The sequence below is a fragment of the Procambarus clarkii genome, chromosome 5, assembly GCF_040958095.1.
Source record: "Procambarus clarkii isolate CNS0578487 chromosome 5, FALCON_Pclarkii_2.0, whole genome shotgun sequence".
NCBI classification, from domain to species: Eukaryota; Metazoa; Arthropoda; class Malacostraca; order Decapoda; family Cambaridae; genus Procambarus; species Procambarus clarkii.
In genome coordinates this window covers 2,963,767-2,984,927 of record NC_091154.1, presented here as the reverse complement: position 1 = coordinate 2,984,927, position 21,161 = coordinate 2,963,767, and the positions used below count along the sequence as shown (strand labels likewise).

Sequence of the window (21,161 nt, the reverse complement as noted above, 5' to 3'; positions counted from 1 at the left end):
TAGGTGAGCTGGAAGGTGGTGCTCACTGCTAGATGAACTGATGTTCACCTAGAAGTAGGTATCTGGGAGCTAGTTAATACACTTACACATTTATTGGATCTTTCCTTCACCTTCATTCAAGCACTAGGGCATTACATTAAGTTTTCCATTATTAATATTATTTAATTATTATTATTAGTAACAGGACTGGGGGGGGGGGGCCAGGTATTGGTTCACATGTCCACATTCCAATGCCCCCTTTCCCAGGGCTGCGGGTGCAGGGGTGCACAATAAACTACGCACCTCCGGCGGAAGTGGAGCCTATATAGGCCATTTGTCATGATAATTAGTGATGGCTCTTATTTTGATTATGGGTCCGTAATAAAGTTAAGTCTTTATTCTAATTTATATTACCATGCTGGTAAAATACACTTCTTGATGATGAGTATGGAGTACACATGAACTATCACTCACAGGATGAGTATGGGTTACACAAGAAACTATATATTTATTTATTTATTTTTATATATATGCAAGAAGTTACATTGAGTTTATGAAAGTACATAATATGTGTTTACATTCTTGTAAAGCCACTAGTTTGCACAGCATTTCGCACAGTAAACAAAGATTTACATGATGAGAAAGGGTTCTACAATGTATTATGACTCACAGGATGAGTAAGAGGTGCACACTAAACTACCACTCACAGGATGAGTGTAGGTTGGTTGCACAATAAACTTCAGATCACAGGATAAGTATGGGTTGCACAAACTACTGGTAGCAGGATGGGTATGGGTTGTACAAAACATTACCACACAGTGGTTGAGTATGGGGTGCACGTAAACGAAGACTCCCAAGAAGCAAATCTGAGATCAGCCCAAGTTTCATCTTGAGGCAAAGCTCAATGCCTTAAGCCATATTGATGCTCTGTCCACAGAGCATTCTCTCTCTCAAATCATATAGTACACTGATGGTTCCCTACACCACCCCACAGGTGCAGCTGCAGCAGGCTTGGGTGACACTGATGACTATGGGGTGCACAATAAACTAACACTTACAGAATGAGTATGGGGTGCACAATAAGCTAACACTTACAGAATGAGTATGGGCTGCACAATAAACTAACACTTACAGAATGAGTATGGGGTGCACAATAAGCTACCTCTCACAAGATTAGTAATACAGAAACATTAAATTTTTGGGTAGGGTGACTGAAACTCATCCTGGGGTACAAAACAAGCGTTGAATGTAATGAACCTCTGAAATAATGGACCTCTCTCAACCAGTTTAAGATAAAAACGAAGCACTACCTAATTAACTCCCTGTAACCTACCTTACCCCTATAATGTCAACCCATGTCTCTTATTTTTAAACAATGCTGTTTGTCAACCAAATTGTATTTTTGCTGTTTTTCTGCCATGTTCCCTCCTTTTTTATTTTTATATTTTCAACACATTTTATACTTTAATCTCAATTAGTATTAAGTTTTAGTCTTTAGTGTTTTTCCTGTCCGAAACGCTTTGCGTAATAGTGGCTTTAGGCATTGTATGTACTAGCTCTATCTATAAATTCATCAATATTTGTATCACCCCTTGTATGTATGCACTTTACCTAAATAAACATTTGAATTTGAATTTGAAACGCCATTTTCTGGGTGAGACCCGGAGGCTCCCCGGAGCTATACCAGGCTGATCTGCTAATGTCAGACTTTGGCATCAGTCATGTGTATGGCCTTAGGGCCTACCGGGGACCACGGCCAGAACCGGGCCCCCTCAGAGAGGCAAGGGGAGCAATGGCCTATAGAAACCTCCATGTGGTTGGAAGCATTCTATGTCTGCCATCGACCGGATCAAACATCCAGAAAGGTAAGCATCCCAAAACAAACCCTTATTCTGGTAAAAGTTGCTACAAAAAGCTGAACTAGTGGACAGAACTTCCCAACAGAAAACAAGCAAACAGGTATAACGTCACTGCGCCTCTGTCTGCGTAGCTCCCCCCTCCCCGGGAGAGGGAAGGGGGAGCCCTAATGTAGGGAGCCGCCCCAGAAAACCAGCGTTGAATGTAATGAAACGCCATTTTCTGGGTGAGACCCGGAGGCTCCCGGCAACCCTCCCTCCCTCCAGTCGGCAGTTTTTCGCGTGTTTTGAAATCCAGCCTCAGAACTGATGGGTGGATAGCCAGCGTGAGAGGTCTGGGGCTCCCCCTTTCCCCTCCCGGGGAGGGGGGAGCTGCGCTGACAGCGGCGCGGTGACGTGTGACGTCATACTTGTTTGCTTGTTTTCTGATGGGAAGTTCTATCCACTAGTTCAGCTTTTGGTAGCAATTTTTACCAGAATAGGGGTTTGTTTTAGGATGCTTACCTTTCTGGATGTTTGACCCGGTCGATGGCAGACATAGAATGCTTCCAACCACACGGGGGTTTCTATAGGCCATTGCTCCCCTTGCCTCTCTGAGGGGCCCAGGTTCTGGCCATGGTCCCCGGTAGGCCCTAAGAATTCCATACACATGACTGATGCCAAAGTCTGACATTAGCATATCAGCCTGGTATAGCTACGGGGAGCCAACAGGGCTCTCCCCAGAAATATTTATTTATATTTACTAAAGTTAAATGAATTATTAGCAAATTATACACAATATATATTGTATTATAAGTGAATTAACACTAAACTATAAATGATACTAATAAGTTTTTAAAAATGAAAAACAGTAAATATCCTTCATATAAGATAAGGAAGTTGAGAAGTAAATTAACTGTGAACTAAATTATAAACTGTCGACATCATATAAAGTATTATATGTAAAGTACCTGTAAACTACCAAATAATAAGGAACCATTTCTATCATTTTTCCTTCCTTTTCAAATATCCTAAGAATCCCAATACGTTTTTACTTAATTTCTGTTTTTCTGGTGTAGTTGCGTGTGGTTCAAGTTTGACTACATGTAGTTCTTGCTGCTTCTCAATCACCGCTAATGGACGCTCTTGTTTCACCTGCGCAACTTTTTTTGCTTGTTGCACTTCTTGCAGCTGCTCCTCTTGTAGCTCGTCCTTAATTTTTTCCAGGGCATTATGGCCTGCTCCTTCAGATCCTAATGTAAATTTATCTTCATCAAGCTTCCTTGTGCGTGCTGGAAAAAAAAAATATTTATAAAAATACTGTATGTACATACACAGTCAAAAAATTGCTCAAGGAGCTAAGTAAGAACAAAGCAGTTGGCCAAGTGTAACAGTAAAAATACTGGAAAAAACAAGTAAAACTAAACCGGTAGAACACCGGGAGAAAAACTTTATAATATCAGACAGTCAACATGGTTTTCAAACTGGAAGATCCTGTGTAACGAATTTACTCAGTTACTATGATCGAGCTGCAGAGATTTTACAGGAAAGAGATGGTTGGGTTGACTGCATCTATCTGGACCTAAAAAAAGCTTTTAGTCTAAAAAAAGACAGAATCCCACATGAGAGTTTGTTCTGGAAACTGGAACATATTGGAGGGGTGACAGGTAAGCTTCTAACATGGATGAAAAATTTTCAAACTGATAGAAAAATGAGGACAGTAATCAGAGGCAATGTATCGGACTGGAGAAATGTCACGAGTGGAGTACCACAGGGTTTAGTTCTGGCACCGATAATGTTCATTGTCTAGATAAACTATCTACCAGATGGAATACATAATTATATGAACATGTTTGTTGATGATACAGTACTAAGATAATAGGGAAGACAAAATAAGTATATGGAGCACTACTTGGCTAATGGAATATGAATAAATGCCATGTTATGGAATGTGGAATAGGAGAACATAAACCCCACACAACTTATAAATTATGTGAAAAGCATGGGTTGGACATGTATACGAGTGGGATTAGGTGGTTATAAATAGGATCTGCCTCGTATGGGCCAACAGGCCTTATGAAGTTACCTTTATTCTTATGTTCTTATGAAGAATAAACCACACACCAGAAAATGAGATGACCATGTTTCGGTCCATCCTGGACGATTATAAAATGGGATGGATAGGATGAGTGTAGCAAATGGACGGTATGGATGGGATAAGTGTAGCAAAGGTGTGTTCGGGAAGTCTCTCGACCAAAGTATGTACCAAGATCAGAAATATGCAAATGTCACCCCTATTTTCAAAAAAGGAAAAGAACTCAGCAGAAAACTACTGTCCAATCAGTGTGACATCACACATCTGCAAGGCCATGGAGAGAATCTTAAGGGAGGAAATCATTCACCATCTTTCAGCAAAGAATCTTGAAAAATCGACACATTGGTTTGTTATAAATTTATCCTGCCTTACAAACCTGCTCACATTTTGAGAATCGGTAACCAGTTACTCAAAGAACTTTCGGTTAATATAGTATACGTGGATTTTGCTGAAACCTTTGATAAGGTACTACATGAAATACTGCCAAAAAAATTGGAGGCACATGGAATAAATGGGTGGGTGGGTGTCCCACCCATAAAGTGGGTGTCATAGGGGCCCCAGCACACTGGTTTGCCCAAGGGCCCATAATGCTGTTAAGACCTTATGGGCCCTTAGACCCATTATGGACCCATTATGTTAAGACATAATGCTGATTTGGGTCACACTCTTTTTGCCATATACATCAATGACAGAGATGAGAATATTACAAACCACAGCATAAAAGTTGGCAGATGACACAAAGATTTATGGTAAAGTGGAACACAATAATAATGTGGAAGCCTTACAAATTATGAGATTTACAGAAACTCAACAAATGGTCAGATGACTGGCAAATAATTTGTAATATTGACAAATGTAAGACCCTGCCGCATGTGGGCATAACAACCCACACCACAACTACCAAATTAATACCATTACATTACAGCAGATTGATAAGGAAAAGGACACTGGAGTCAAAATCTACCACTCCATCAAAGTTGCAAAGAAGGTTATCTTGAGGTTATCTTGAGATGATTTCGGGGCTTTTAGTGTCCCCGCGGCCCGGTCCTCGACCAGGCCTCCACCCCCAGAAAGCAGCCCGTGACAGCTGACTAACACCCAGGTACCTATTTTACTGATAGGTAACAGGGGGCATAGGGTGAAAGAAACTCTGCCCATTGTTTCTCGCCGGCACCCGGGATCGAACCCGGGACCACAGGATCACAAGTCCAGCATGCTGTCCGCTCGGCCGACCAGCTCCCTTCAGGTAGGGGCAGCAGTCAAAAAAGCTAACAAAAAACTTGGAGTAATGTATAAGCATTCTATAGTAAAGATTATTAATTTAATTACACAAATTTTAAATAAATATTGAGATGTAAGGTTGGTTACTTTAAAAATCTTTTATGTTTATCTCTAAAATTCTATACTTTTATGTATAGAATGGTATACAAAGTCTAGGCATTGAGGTAGACAAAGCGATAAATGTGAGGTGATTCAAAGCATTGGTCATAGATAATTCTCTGAATCACCTCACTTTGTGGGGCCCGTGATTCAGTGAGGTGATTTGGTGAAAGATCTATGCCCGAGTTAATCACCGAGTTCTCTCAGATCTTGGATAAATAGTCTCACGACTACCAAGATTTTTGTAGTCGTGTGGTCTAGTGGTTAAAGAACTAGGTACGTCACACACTAGGTGTGTGTGTGTGTGTAAATCACGAAAATTTACACGTGATGAAAAATGTGACAGTGTCAGACCAGGGAGGAAGAATTGAAACAGGAATTTCCTTGAGTATTTTCGTATATTAATACATCTTCAGAAGGAATGATATCCTGAATGGAATCCATCTTCAGAAGGAAAGATATCATCAATCCTTCTGAAGATGTATTAAATATACATCTTATGTACACCTTTTCTACATAACACCTTATGTACATAAGATGTACATGAGATGTACATAAGATGTACATAAGATGTACATGTTATATACACACACAAACACAAGTATGTTTGTAAATGTTTAAATTCCAGATGATTTGGAAGTGCATTCCCTGAACTAATAACAAGGTATCTTGAGATGATTTCGGGGCTTTAGTGTCCCCGCGGCCCGGTCCTCGACCAGGCCTCCACCCCCAGGAAGTAGCCCGTGACAGCTGACTAACACCCAGGTACCTATTTACTGCTAGGTAACAGGGGCATAGGGTGAAAGAAACTCTGCCCATTGTTTCTCGCCGGCACCTGGGATCGAACCCAGGACCACAGGATCACAAGTCCCGCGTGCTGTCCGCTCGGCCGACCGGCTCCCAAGGTATGTTAAAACTTAAAAATTTTTTTAACACTCTGTAAACAGTATGTGAAAATTCAGAGAGAAAATAATAGGTGGTGATATATTTATATATTATGTGAACTACTTACACAAAAAGAAGTTAGTGGAGAAGATATCCTTGTCTTCTTCAAGTAGAGCGTTTTTTGGTAGGATACCATGTGTCACCCGTGCTGGTCCTTTCTTGTAATAGATAACGAGTGCTTCATACCCACAGCCACGCAGATATGTCAGCTGAAAAGAAAATAATATTTAAACAATAACATTATCTGGGAAAATGCAACAAAATAAATGTTTGAAGCATAGCTGGGTACGTGCAATAGAACCCCATAATAGAATCACAATACCAGAAATAAATATCTATGATATCCCCAGAGTCAAAGTTATTCTGTGTAAATACTCTATGCAAATAAAGGGACCTTGTCTATGGAACTCACTTCCTAACAAATTTAAAAGCTGTCCAACTTTTGCCATTTTAAAAAATAAAACCAAAAAGTACCTAATTTCATCTTCATAGTTTCCTAACTAGTGCATTAAACTCGCACTGTAACTTATGAAACCCAATGCCAGAATATATGTACCCAAACTATACAACTTTTCCATTGTAATCATTGCTATCACCTTATATTATGGTTGTTATATTGAATGCATATCTTACTGTATTATACCTTGAAATATTCCCCAAATTATGCTACAATGTATATGTTGATAACCCTCAAATTTTACTTTAACCACTGTGCTGCGCCGAGTTTATTGTGAAATTCCCCTGGTGCGCAAGAAATAAAGTGTTCCCAAAAAATTCTTTTTTCTTCGTAAAATGATAAATTCTCTTCCCTGAACATGTCTATGTAAATATAAATACCAAATTCCACTTACTTTGGTTGTGGGGACGTGGACAAGGTGCGCTGTGACGTCATCAGGGGCTGGTCACCTGTGCATGACTCGCCCAGACACGGTCGCGCGGGCCATTCAAGCACCGGGTGTTGCCACAAATATATTTTCAATTATTTGTTCTATGTATTTCCAATGCGGTTTTATTTGTTTTTTATCGTATATGATGCATATTTGTGTCCTTTACAATATGTATACAGTAGAACATTCGTAATGTTCCATGGAACTGTGATACATGTGTCAGTAATGTGTCCACAATAAATGTTTATTGTCGCAATATTACCTGTTAAAAATTCACTAAAATTACAATATGTACAGTTTCACACACTATTTACACAGTAACACACTGTATTACACACTCAGTACTTCAGAAGTGAGTAATAATTAACGAAGTAGTCCATGGTACACAGCGCGACTTCGCTCTCAGTGCACCAGATAGATAAATTTTCGCTTCCTGTTTCTTCATTCTGAGTGCTTGCAAATAATGCACTCACGTACACCCTTGGTTTTAGTACTTGTAGGCTGTATGTAGCCAAGCTTGTAAAGCATAAAGTAGTATTGAAAAGATTATAGGAAAAGATCAATTTGTAAGGTAGTCTTGAAAAGATCGCTTTGTATGGTCCCACACAGGAAGAGATTCAGCTTGCCTCAAAGAGTGTCCGTCAGTCAGAGAGAGATTCAGCTAGCCTCAAAGAGTGTCCGTCAGTTAGGGAAGAGATTCAGGTATTCTTGAAAATATCTATGGAAAACACCACCATGGAAGCCGCTAACACTGTTCATCTATGCTACTTGTATCAGATGCATCATCACTGAACGCAGAAAACGATTTATCTATGTATCATCTAAATAAATTGGAGATAGCATAGGATTGCAAGGGTGATGCTCAGAGCTACACCTGGATACACTCGCTGTATCGTCCTCATAGGTGCTGTATCACTTGCATCCGACCTTTTTGTTAGGTCCTTATTGACCTAACAAAATAATAATATTGGCTTCACCAATATTATGACCCTTATGTTCTTCAAACAATAAGGTTATGAATTTCACCGACAGAGCGTTATCTTTCAACACGCGTCAGGCAGGTGTTTGGGAGCCAGAGGCGCGTGCGCCACCCATTGTTGCTCATTCAGTACTAACCCAGCCAGCAGCCCTAGAGCATCCTGGGAATTTTTTCCAAGATGGCTGCCTCTCACTGGAGGTCCTAAGAGTCCATTTCGTACACAACCAACCTCGTACACATTTAGAATTGGTACTGACAAATAAAAAAAAAGTTTTCTCAGTTGGCGCAGTTTCCCGCCGACCGAAAATACTTGGTTGGCGCAGTTAAGTGGTTAATGTACCGAGTAATCTTCGTAAAATTTTCTTACAATGTACCTGCCAATTTGTTTTCAATTTTGCTTGAAATTGCCTACTTAAAATTATCTGTTAGATTAAGGACCTGCCCAAAACGCTATATGTGTGCTAGTGGCTTTACAAGAATGTAAAAACATCAATGCTATGTACTCTCATAATCCCAGTGTGCCATCTTGTATATAAATAAATAAACAAATAGTATCTAAGTACAGTACTGTATTATTCATGTTGATTCTATACCTTATCAAGCAAGTTCAGCATAAGAAGAATACCAATGAATACAACAGATGCAGACAAACTTCAATACCTGATTTTCAATCCTTCGTAGAACCCGGCTCGCTGTATTTCGTTCTAAAGCCTTCTTGCCTTTAAGTAGAAAACGGGCTTCCTCTTCTTTCTTCATTAATTCTCTACTGTTTCGGAAGTCACACTTGCAGAACTTGCAAACATTGCTTCGGACATGCACACATTGTGTGCAGTTTGGGCATCTCCTCAGGAATTTTCCCTGAAGACCTGAAGGAAATAATTTCTAACAAAATACTTATATTCAAATCACCTATGCTGCAAAAATATAAGTTAAATTGTTGTACAAATGTACTACAGTAATTTAATATATTATTTAAATTATGAAATAATCTAAATTAACACTAAAGACAACAGAGATAAAAATTTAAGGACTGCACCTGGAAATAGCTTCTATTTTGGATGTGATCAACCAGGCTGTAACTCGTATATCAAAACTGAAAGGAGTTGCATCCAACAGCCTGATTGACCAGGCTGTTAATTTCAAGCAAATACTATATTGTTGAAATAAAAAATTATATATGTAAATCCAGTTGGGGTAAAGTTGTGGATAAAATGTAAAATATATGTAAGATGGCACTGTATTCAGGTATGAAATTATTATACTAAGAAAACTGAATCTAAATGGTATGAATACACACATATGCATTATATATATATATATATATATATATATATATATATATATATATATATATATATATATATATATATATATATATATATATATATTAGTATATTTTGGTAGCAGTCTTTCCTGTAGACATATATTATTAAATATGACCGAAAAAGTAAGATTAATAATTCTAACACGAATTTTCTCAATCTTTCGTACATTTCTTTTCACTGTTGGAGGTAAATCAAAAATCAATTCTCCAAAATTCATTTTTATTTCTAGTCTGACGCGACACGAGCGCGTTTCGTAAAACTTATTACATTTTCAAAGACTTTAGTTTACAAATACACAACTGAATAGAACTTACGCATCTCCGATTTTATATCTACATTTGAGTGAGGTGGATGGAGTGAGGTGGCATTAATAGGGTATTAATTTCATCAACACAAGACAGAACAAGAGGTGGCATTAATAGGGTATTAATTTCATCAACACAAGACAGAACACGAAACAATGGGTATTGAATAGAAGTGTTTGTAGAAAGCCTATTGGTCCATATTTCTTGATGCTTCTATATTGGAGCAGAGTCTTGAGGTGGGTAGAATATAGTTGTGCATTAATTGGCTGTTGATTGCTGGTGTTGACTTCTTGATGTGTAGTGCCTCGCAAACGTCAAGCCGCCTGCTATCGCTGTATCTATCGATGATTTCTGTGTTGTTTACTAGGATTTCTCTGGCGATGGTTTGGTTGTGGGAAGAGATTATATGTTCCTTAATGGAGCCCTGTTGCTTATGCATCGTTAAACGCCTAGAAAGAGATGTTGTTGTCTTGCCTATATACTGGGTTTTTTGGAGCTTACAGTCCCCAAGAGGGCATTTGAAGGCATAGACGACGTTAGTCTCTTTTAAAGCGTTCTGTTTTGTGTCTGGAGAGTTTCTCATGAGTAGGCTGGCCGTTTTTCTGGTTTTATAGTAAATCGTCAGTTGTATCCTCTGATTTTTGTCTGTAGGGATAACGTTTCTATTAACAATATCTTTCAGGACCCTTTCCTCCGTTTTATGAGCTGTGGAAAAGAAGTTCCTGTAAAATAGTCTAATAAGGGGTATAGGTGTTGTGTTAGTTGTCTCTTCAGAGGTTGCATGGGGTTTCACTTTCCTTTTTATGATGTCTTCGACGAAACCATTGGAGAAGCCGTTGTTGACTAGGACCTGCCTTACCCTACAGAGTTCTTCGTCGACTTGCTTCCATTCTGAGCTGTGGCTGAGAGCACGGTCGACATATGCGACCGGAAATATATATATATATATATATATATATATATATATATATATATATATATATATATATATATATATATATATATATATATATATATATATATATATATATATATATGTCGTACCTAGTAGCCAGAACGCACTTCTCAGCCTACTATGCAAGGCCCGATTTACCTAATAAGCCAAGTTTTCATGAATTAATGTTTTTTCGACTACCTAACCTACCTAACCTAACCTAACCTAACTTTTTCGGCTACCTAACCTAACCTAACCTATAAAGATAGGTTAGGTTAGGTAGGGTTGGTTAGGTTCGGTCATATATCTACGTTAATTTTAACTCCAATAAAAAAAAATTGACCACATATATAATGAAATGGGTAGCTTTATCATTTCATAAGAAAAAAATTAGAGAAAATATATTAATTCAGGAAAACTTGGCTTATTAAGCAAATCGGGCCTTGCATAGTAGACTGAGAAGTGCGTTCTGGCTGCTAGGTACGACATATATATATCGTCAGTTGTATCCTCTGACGATTTACTATAAAACCAGAAAAACGGCCAGCCTACTCATGAGAAACTCTCCAGACACAAAACAGAACGCTTTAAAAGAGACTAACGTCATCTATGCCTTCAAATGCCCACTTGGGGACTGTAAGCTCCAAAAAACCCAGTATATAGGCAAGACAACAACATCTCTTTCTAGGCGTTTAACGATGCATAAGTAACAGGGCTCCATTAAGGAACATATAATCTCTTCCCACAACCAAACCATCGCCAGAGAAATCCTAGTAAACAACACAGAAATCATCGATAGATACAGCGATAGCAGGCGGCTTGACGTTTGCGAGGCACTACACATCAAGAAGTCAACACCAGCAATCAACAGCCAATTATTGCACAACTATATTCTACCCACCTCAAGACTCCGCTCCAATATAGAAGCATCAAGAAATATGGACCAATAGGCTTTCTACAAACACTTCTATTCAATACCCATTGTTTGTGTTCTGTCTTGTGTTGATACTTTTAATACCCTATTAATATCCCCTCTTGTTCTGTCTTGTGTTAATGCCACATCACCCCTCCCACCTCACTCAAATGTAGATATAAAATCGGAGATACGTAAGTTCTAATCAGTTGTGTATTTGTGAACTAAAGTCTTTGAAAATGTATTAAGTTTTACGAAACGCGCCCGTGTCGCGTCAGACTAGAAATAAAAATGAATTTTGGAGAATTGATTTTTGATTTACCTCCAACAGTGAAGCGTAATGTACGAAAGATTGAGAAAATTCGTGTTAGAATTATTAATCTTACTTTTTCGGTCACATTTAATAATATATATATATATATATATATATATATATATATATATATATATATATATATATATATATATATATATATATATATGTCGTACCTAGTAGCCAGAACTCACTTTTTGGCCTACTATTCAAGGCCCGATTTGCCTAATAAGCCAAGTTTTCCTGAATTAATATATTTATTCAAATTTTTTTCTCATGAAATGATAAAGCTACCCATTTCATTATGTATGAGGTCAATTTTTTTTTATTGGAGTTAAAATTAACGTAGATATATGACCGAACCTAACCAACCCTACCTAACCTAACCTAACCTATCTTTATAGGTTAGGTTTGGTCAGGTAGCCGAAAAAGTTAGGTTAGGTTAGGTTAGGTAGGTTAGGTAGTCGAAAAACAATTAATTCATGAAAACTTGGCTTATTAGGCAAATCGGGCCTTGCATAGTAGGCTGAGAAGTGCGCACTTCTCAGCCTACTATGCAAGGCCCGATTTGCCTAATAAGCCAAGTTTTCATGAATTAATTGTTTTTCGACTACCTAACCTAACCTAACCTAACTTTTTCGGCTACCTAACCTAACCTAACCTATAAAGATAGGTTAGGTTAGGTTAGGTAGGGTTGGTTAGGTTCGGTCATATATCTACGTTAATTTTAACTCCAATAAAAAAAAATTGACCTCATACATAATGAAATGGGTAGCTTTATCATTTCATAAGAAAAAAATTAGAGAAAATATATTAATTCAGGAAAACTTGGCTTATTAGGCAAATCGGGCCTTGCATAGTAGGCTGAGAAGTACGTTCTGGCTACTAGGTACGACATATATATATATATATCGGGAACAGTTGAGGGCCACAGGGCTAATATACTGTAAACAAGGAATGACAAGGCATATTTCACTGAAATTTTTAAAATATTGAAAAATAAGTAGGATGTTGATTTGGAAAATTTCTTGAAAAAGTTAGATTGAACTCCCTAGTGCTTGTAACCGACTTAGACTCGGTTACAAGTACAGTGGCACCTCGATTAATGAGCGGCTCTATCTACGAGCATTTCGAGTAACGAGCGAGCCACTCGCAGCAAATTTGTCTCTATTGACGAGCTTCACCTCTATTAACGAGCAAAACCACATGGTGCTTCCTAGCATCTCGCGGGTTCTCTCAAATTCTCAGATGCCTCCGACGCCAGTGTTGTTGTTGTATCGTGCACGACAAGCATCCCTCTGCATTTATTTGTGCTTTTCTTTGGGGTTTTGGGGGTTTTGTGACTACAATTTGTAATGCACGATGTCGCCAAAAAAGCTGTTTACTAAAGATAATGTTGTCAAGAGAAAGAAAGACACAATTACAGTGGTACCTCGGAATGCGATTGTCCCTGTATGCGAGGTTTTCGGAAGGCGAGCAGTATTTACTCCAAAAATTTGTCTCGGAAGGCGATGGTTACTTCGGGACGCGAGTTTGTTGATACGCGTACAGGCCGACCTAGCGCGTGGTGGTTCGGCGATCGTCGCCCCTCTGCCCCGCTGCCCCTCAGTTTACCATTGTCTCGCGCTCAGTGACTACCCCCACATCAATTCTTCTCGTGGATTTTCAGTGTTTTGTTGGATTTTTGGTGATTTGTCTATACAATTTGTTATTATATATCTCACCATGAGTCCCAAGAAAGCCAGTGGTAAGGATAAAGGCCAGAAAGCTCATGTGAGGATGACAATAGAGGAGAAACAAGAGATCATTCGGAAGCATGAGAATGGTACACGTGTTGTTGAACTTTGTAGGCAGTACAACAAAGCCACATCAACAATATGCACTATACTTAAGAAGAACAATAACATTATGGGTGCTAATGTGGCAAAAGGAGTAAGAACATTAACGGCACAAAGACCACAAATACTTGAAGAAGTGGAAAAGTTGTTATTAATTTGGATACACGACAAGGAGTTGAGGGGTGATAGTGTTTCGGAGGCCATTATTTGTGAGAAAGCCAGGGTGTTGCACGAAGACCTTCTAAAGAAGACCCCTGCAACGAGTGATGCAGATAAGAAAGAGTTTAAGGCAAGCAGGGGCTGGTTTGAAAAATTTAGAAAGAGAAGTGGTATCCATAGTGTTACAAGGCATGGGGAGGCAGCCAGCTCAGACAAACCAGCCGCTGGACGATTTATTGACGAATTTAAAGAGTTTGCACAGGCTGAGGGATACCTACCGCAACAAGTGTTTAATTGTGACGAAACAGGACTGTTTTGGAAAAGAATGCCTAGGAGGACATACATTACCAAGGAGGAAAAATCCTTGCCTGGACACAAGCCTATGAAAGATAGGTTTACGCTTGTGCTGTGTGGAAATGCGAGTGGCAATTTGAAAATTAAACCCTTGCTAGTGTATCATTCTGAAAATCCAAGGGTTTTCAAACAGTATAATGTGCAGAAAACCCATTTGTGTGTGATGTGGAAGTCTAATAAAAAAGCATGAGTGACTAGGCTTATTTTTTCGGAGTGGGTGAATGAAGTGCTGTGCCCTGCCATAGAAAAATATCTGCAGGAGAAACAATTGCCACTCAAAGCCGTGCTTCTCCTTGACAATGCTCCTGCTCATCCTCCAGGCTTGGAAGATGATTTGTTGCCTAAATACAATAAATTCCTCACAGTTAAATTCCTTCCTCCTAACACCACTCCTCTAATTCAGCCTATGGACCAGAAAATCATAGCGAATTTTAAGAAACTGTATGAAAGGGCACTTTTCCGGAAATGTTTTGAAGTGACTGAAGCCACAAACCTCACCCTCAAAGAGTTCTGGAGAGAGCATTTTAACATTTGTAGTGCTTTAAAACTCGTTGACAAAGCCTGGCAAGAAGTGACTCAGAGAACCCTGATCTCTGGCTGGAGAAAATTGTGGCCTGAAGGTGTGAGAGAACTAGACTTTGAGGGGTTTGAGCCTATAAATGATGCGCCTATTGTTGAGGAAATTGTTAGTCTAGGCCAGCAAATGGGCTTGGAATTGGATGGTGATGATGTGGAGGAGTTGGTGGAAGAACACAACGAAGAACTGACCACCGAAGAACTCCTAGCCCTTCAACAGGAACAGCAAGCCAACACAGCAGCGAATGATTCTGCAGTGGAGGAGGAGGTGGCAGCAGCACCAACAGCACCAGCGAATGTCCCTTCTGCAGTAATTAAGAAGGTGTGTCAGATGTGGGAAGAGATTCAAACAACTATTGAACAGACTCACCCAGAGAAAGCTGTAGTAGGTCGTTGTCTTAATCTTTTCAATGACAATGTGATGCCTTACTACAGAGACAGCTTGCGAAGAAGGGAAAAGCAAGCTTCCATGGACAGATTTGTGGTGAGGAAATCGAGCAGTGAGCCTCAACCAGGACCTAGTGGCACTCAGGTTAAACGTCCCAGGGAGAGCACCCCAGAAAGGTCCTCACTGCCTGATGTGATTATGGAAGGGAACTCCCCTTCCAAACAGTAACTCCTCTCCTCCTCCCCCCTCCTCACCATCTTCCATACGCCTACAGCACTCGACAGCAAGGTAAGTAATAACTGGAACATAGTTTTGTAGGTTTATTTAGATGAATTAGGTAAATTAGGTATAAAAATTTAGTTTGATGTGGGGTTTTTGGGGTAGTCAGGAACGGATTAATTCATTTCCCTTTATTTCTTATGGGGAAATTAACTTCGGAATGCGAGTTTTTGGAAGGCGAGGCGTCTCCAGGAACGGATTAAACTCGCATTCTGAGGTATGCCTGTACTGTGGATTTGAAGAAGAAAATTATAGCAAAGCATGGGCGTGGTGTCCGTGTGACTGATCTCACAAGGGAGCATTGCAGGTCCTCATCAACAATTTGTACCATTAATAAGGGGGGGAGGAGGTAAGGGAGGATGCTGCCTCTTCCAGTGAGATCAGGTAAGTGTTGGGAATGTTTGAAAAGGTGACCGCATTCTTGGAAAAGTATCACCCTGATAAAGCAGTGACAACCCAGTGTGTGAACATGTTTAACCCTTAAACTGCACAACACATCATATGCAGGGTTGAGTAACTTGCAATAAATTGCGTATCGCGTCATATGACGCAATGGAGTACTACGCAAGATTTAAATGGCCCGCAGATACATGGGGTTCACCACACCTTCATCAGGGCTCTTGTAAACAGACGCCATTTTTTTTTAACCCTCAAACCGCTAGGGGCCCAAATGGAATTCACACCCACAGGCGCAACAAAAAAAAAAATTCCAAAAAATTCTTTCGCCTTATAGAAGTGTTCATTTTTGTTCCCTGATCACGGAAAAAAAAACAAAAAAATCGTAGGTGGCATATTTTAGCCACAATAGGGTAGGGAAGTGTGGCAAAGAAGGGGCGTTGGCAGAGCCTTCGCCAGACGAGGTCTACTCCGCCCGAGCTGTTAGACGGCAGTTGCCACAAATATATTATTACCTAATTATTTCAATGTCTCTTGATTGATTTTTTCTTAGTTTTTTTGCAGTAATATTATTCCATACAGTGAATTGTGGTACAGTGTGTCCTCACTTGAACGAACTATATGGGGCGAAGCCGATTCGTTCCAGTGCGGAATTCGTTCCATCCGTCCGGCCCCAACAACCTTCTTATTTTTTTTTTTTAAACATATGCCAGGACACATTAGTTTGTTTCTTTGTTGTGTGGTGCTTCATTATAATATCTTTCATGCTCTTTTGGTGTCGATAATAATCTGAGATGCGAGAATCACCATCCCCCACCCCACTCACACCATCCCCCACACCATCCCCCACACCACCCATACCATCCCCCACACCACCCACACCATCCCCCACACCACCCACACCATCCCCCACACCACCCACACCATCCCCCACACCACCCACACCATCCTCCACACCACCCACACCATCCTCCACACCACCCACACCATCCCCCACACCACCCACACCATCCCCCACACCACCCACACCATCCTCCACACCACCCACACCATCCCCCACACCACCCACACCATCCCCCACACCATCCTCCACACCACCCACACCATCCCCCACACCACCCATACCATCCCCCACACCACCCACACCATCCCCCACACCACCCACACCATCCCCCACACCCCCACACCATCCTCCACACCACCCACACCATCCTCCACACCACCCACACCATCCTCCACACCACCCATACCATCCCCACACCACCCACACCCCCACACCATCCCCAACACCACTAACACCATTTGCCCCCACCACCCACACTCCCCACACCACCACCCACACCATCCTCCACACCACCCATACCATCCCCCACACCACCCATACCATCCCCCACACCACCCATACCATCCCCCACACCATTCCCCAACACCACCCACACCATCCCCCACACCACCCACACCATCCCCCACACCACTAACACCATTCGCCCCCACCACCCACACTCCCCACACCATCACCCACACACCCCACACCATCACCCACACACCCCACACCACCACCCACACACCCCACACCACCACCCACATCATCCCCCACACCACCCACATCATCCCCCACACCATCCCCCACATCCCCCACACCACCCACACCATCCCCCACACACCCCACATCATCCCCCACACACCCCACACCATCCCCCACACTACCCACATCATCCCCCACACTACCCACATCATCCCCCACACCACCCACACCCCCACACCATCCCCAACTCCACTAACACCATTCGCCCCCACCACCCACACTCCCCACACACCCCACAAAACCACCCACATCATCCCCCACACACCCCACACCACCCACATCATCCCCCCCACACCCAACCACACCACCCACACCAACCCACCCACACCCAAACCACACCACACCACCCAAACCATACCACACCACCCACACCGTGTATTGAAGCAGCAGGCTTGGAAGCGTCTCAACTCGCCCGACAAAAAAAAAATGATGGGTTGACAGGTCTCCTCTCACACCTCCAGGATCCCTCCTCCCCCCCACCCCCCAGGTACCCGGCCATACACACCACAATGCCAAGTCAGCTATTGTTTTCTACAGGAAACAATAAAACATGTTAATGATTAATAATGTATATTAATACACGAAAATTAACATATTTTGGCATAAATATTTTACAGCTAAGATTGAGATTTATAATGGAGTATGAATGAGAGGTTTGGCAGCCATGCGTGGTCACCACCCTTCTCTCTCCACTTCCACCTCCCCTGACAACACCTTCCACCACTGACCCCACCTGCCTCTTTCCACCACCTGCCTCCCCTGACACCGCCTGCCTCCCTGCCTCCCTGCCTCCCTTGACCCCACCTGCCTCCCCTGACCCCACCTGCCTCCCCTGACCCCACCTGCCTCCCCTGACCCCACCTGCCTCCCCTGACCCCACCTGCCTCCCCTGACCCCACCTGCCTTCCCTGACACCACCTGCCTCCCCTGACCCCACCTGCCTCCCCTGACACCGCCTGCCTCCCCTGACACCGCCTGCCTCCCCTGACACCGCCTGCCTCCCCTGACCCCACCTGCCTCCCCTGACCCCGCCTGCCTCCCCTGACACCACCTGCCTCCCCTGACCCCACCTGCCTCCCATGACACCGCCTGCCTCCCCTGACACCGCCTGCCTCCCCTGACACCGCCTGCCTCCCCTGACCCTGCCTGCCTCCCCTGACACCACCTGCCTCCCCTGACCCCACCTGCCTCCCATGACACCGCCTGCCTCCCCTGACACCGCCTGCCTCCCCTGACACCGCCTGCCTCCCCTGACCCCACCTGCCTCCCCTGACACCACCTGCCTCCCCTGACCCCACCTGCCTCCCATGACACCGCCTGCCTCCCCTGACCCCACCTGCCTCCCCTGACACCACCTGCCTCCCCTGACCCCACCTGCCTCCCATGACACCGCCTGCCTCCCATGACACCGCCTGCCTCCCCTGACACCGCCTGCCTCCCCTGACACCACCTGCCTCCCCTGACACCACCTGCCTCCCCTGACCCCACCTGCCTCCCATGACACCGCCTGCCTCCCATGACACCGCCTGCCTCCCCTGACACCGCCTGCCTCCCCTGACACCACCACAAATGATGCCAGCCACCTCACCAAGGCCTAACGTTCACACGACCTGTGCTTGTTTTATTGGTCTACTCAAAATTTATTCTAAATAGGTATTAGTACAGTACGTAGGCTGTTAGAGGAGGGAGGGAGGGAGGGATCCAGGAAACAACCCCCCCTGCCACCCCCCACCCCCCCAATGGCTCAGGGAGCGACCGGCCGGCCACACAATGCCAGCTGTTATCTACACCCCAATTGTATTAAAAATTCTGTGAAAAGGAAATGTGTTCAAACTGTTTAAAATATGTACTGTATATATTACAATTTTCACCATTATTATTGCTCCAATATGACATTTTTCTAATAAAAAGGCTATTTTCAGTATAGATAATGCGATAATTATCATTAAATTGACTCTTGGCATCTGACGAGGAGAGGAGAGTGAGTGGTCTCTGTGGTGGAGGAATGAGGGTGGGGGCGAGGGAGCATGGAGGCGCCAGTCACGTGTTGCCTCTTGCCTCCTAGCAACAACTCTCTCACTAATGCCCCCTGACACCATTTTATCACCATTTTTATCACCTTTTCTCCCTAGAAACAATGGGTAAGGTTAATAAAACACTACATAACTGTTTACACTCTGGCGAATCATAGTTGATGACAGCCAGCTCCGACGCTCGGCCTCGGTGACCGCTTGGACGAACATTCCTCACTTAATCGAACATTTGTATGTTCCACTGAACATTTGGTACCGAATTTAATTTGTTCGGCTCTTCCGGGAATTCGATAGAGCGGGGTTCGTTAGTCTGAGGAAGCACTGTATATTTATATTATAAAATGTGTGAACCATCGCTGTACTCAAAATTATGGTGTGCATATTAGTGATTCCATTATTATGTTCATAAAACAATAAACAAATAGTTTTGCTGTTGTTACACTATATACACAGGTTATATATAAGTATTTGAATGTTTTGTACACCATAACGAACTACTAAGTTGGTCTTGTGAGTCAAAAAGCAACGAGGAGTGACCGCCAAACACCAGCGAGCCACTCACTGCCACTCCCTCCCTCAACACCACCTCACTCACCCTCATTCACCTCCCACAATACTCTTTTGTATTTATTCATTATACAGAGACGTTATATATACGTATTTACATGTTTTGTTCACCATAACTGTACATCTAAGCTTGTATGGTGAGTAAAGGCCATAAGACGTAGCTACTCACACAGTCAGCTGATTGGCAGCCGCCCTCAAGGCCAGACGCACTAATATTTGTCATCCAACAATATTGTTTGTGGTGTTATTACGCTATATACACACATTATATATAAGTATCTACCTGTTTTATTCACTATACCTGAACAAATAAGCTGGTATGGTGCCCAAAGACCATAGTGGCCATCAGTAAACACCATGCCAAGTCGTGCAGATGACGCTCCTCCCTCACCAAAATGGCGGCTCCCAACCTACTCCTCTCGCTGTTATCTCACACTATACACACGTTATATATAAGTATCTACATTTGTGTTCACCATATCGAACCATTAAGCTGGTATGGTGAGTGCAGTCAATAAATGGTGGCCACACACAGTCAGAAGACGACGCCACAACCCTCCCTCCCACAGCCTTACTCCTCCCTCCATGGAGCACAGCGCTAAATATCACCACAATCCTGCAATTATCAGAATCCTGGTCAGTTTTATCACAGTCAGGGGGCTTCAGTAATACTATCACTGCTAAATAATAGCAGTATCATTTATATTATGGTATTTGTAGGCGATGCTGTGGTCACAAGCTGAACAGCGGTGCTGTGAGCTTGTGCTGCGTGCGCCAGCCTTGGTGGCTTGCTCAATACTGACTTTGTAACACCCAAGAATGTTGGCCTGGATTTTTTTTCTAGGTGGCATCTGGCAACTATCGGTCGTGGCTGTACTATAGCTGCCCCTATCCCAGGTGGGGTGTTTAAATTATAGCGCTAGACACGAAATCATATATAAATGATGTGCGCGGTTTCGGTTTTGTCACTGATATCATTTATATATGATATGCGCAGTTTGAGGGTTAAATCATGGGCCTCATTCCCGGGTGTTAGGGCCTCAGTAGTGATTGAGCCACCAAGGCTGACACATGTAGCATGAGCTCACAGCACTGC

The 21,161-nt window shown here is 42.5% G+C and overlaps 1 protein-coding gene across 1 annotated transcript in view; it reads right to left on the bottom strand.

Annotated features, from left to right (window-relative positions):
• Window positions 1–482: 482 nt before the first annotated feature.
• The window catches only part of LOC138372766 (uncharacterized), a 37,784-nt gene continuing 17,105 nt past the window's right edge, over window positions 483–21,161 (bottom strand). Inside the window, exons 6-8 of the mRNA XM_069338386.1 lie at window positions 8,761–8,966; window positions 6,302–6,443; window positions 483–3,106 (exon numbers count right to left, since the gene is read on the bottom strand). Of these exons, the coding sequence (XP_069194487.1) occupies window positions 2,820–3,106; window positions 6,302–6,443; window positions 8,761–8,966 (635 nt within the window). The 3' untranslated portion in view covers window positions 483–2,819. The remainder of the gene's footprint in view (window positions 3,107–6,301; window positions 6,444–8,760; window positions 8,967–21,161) is intronic.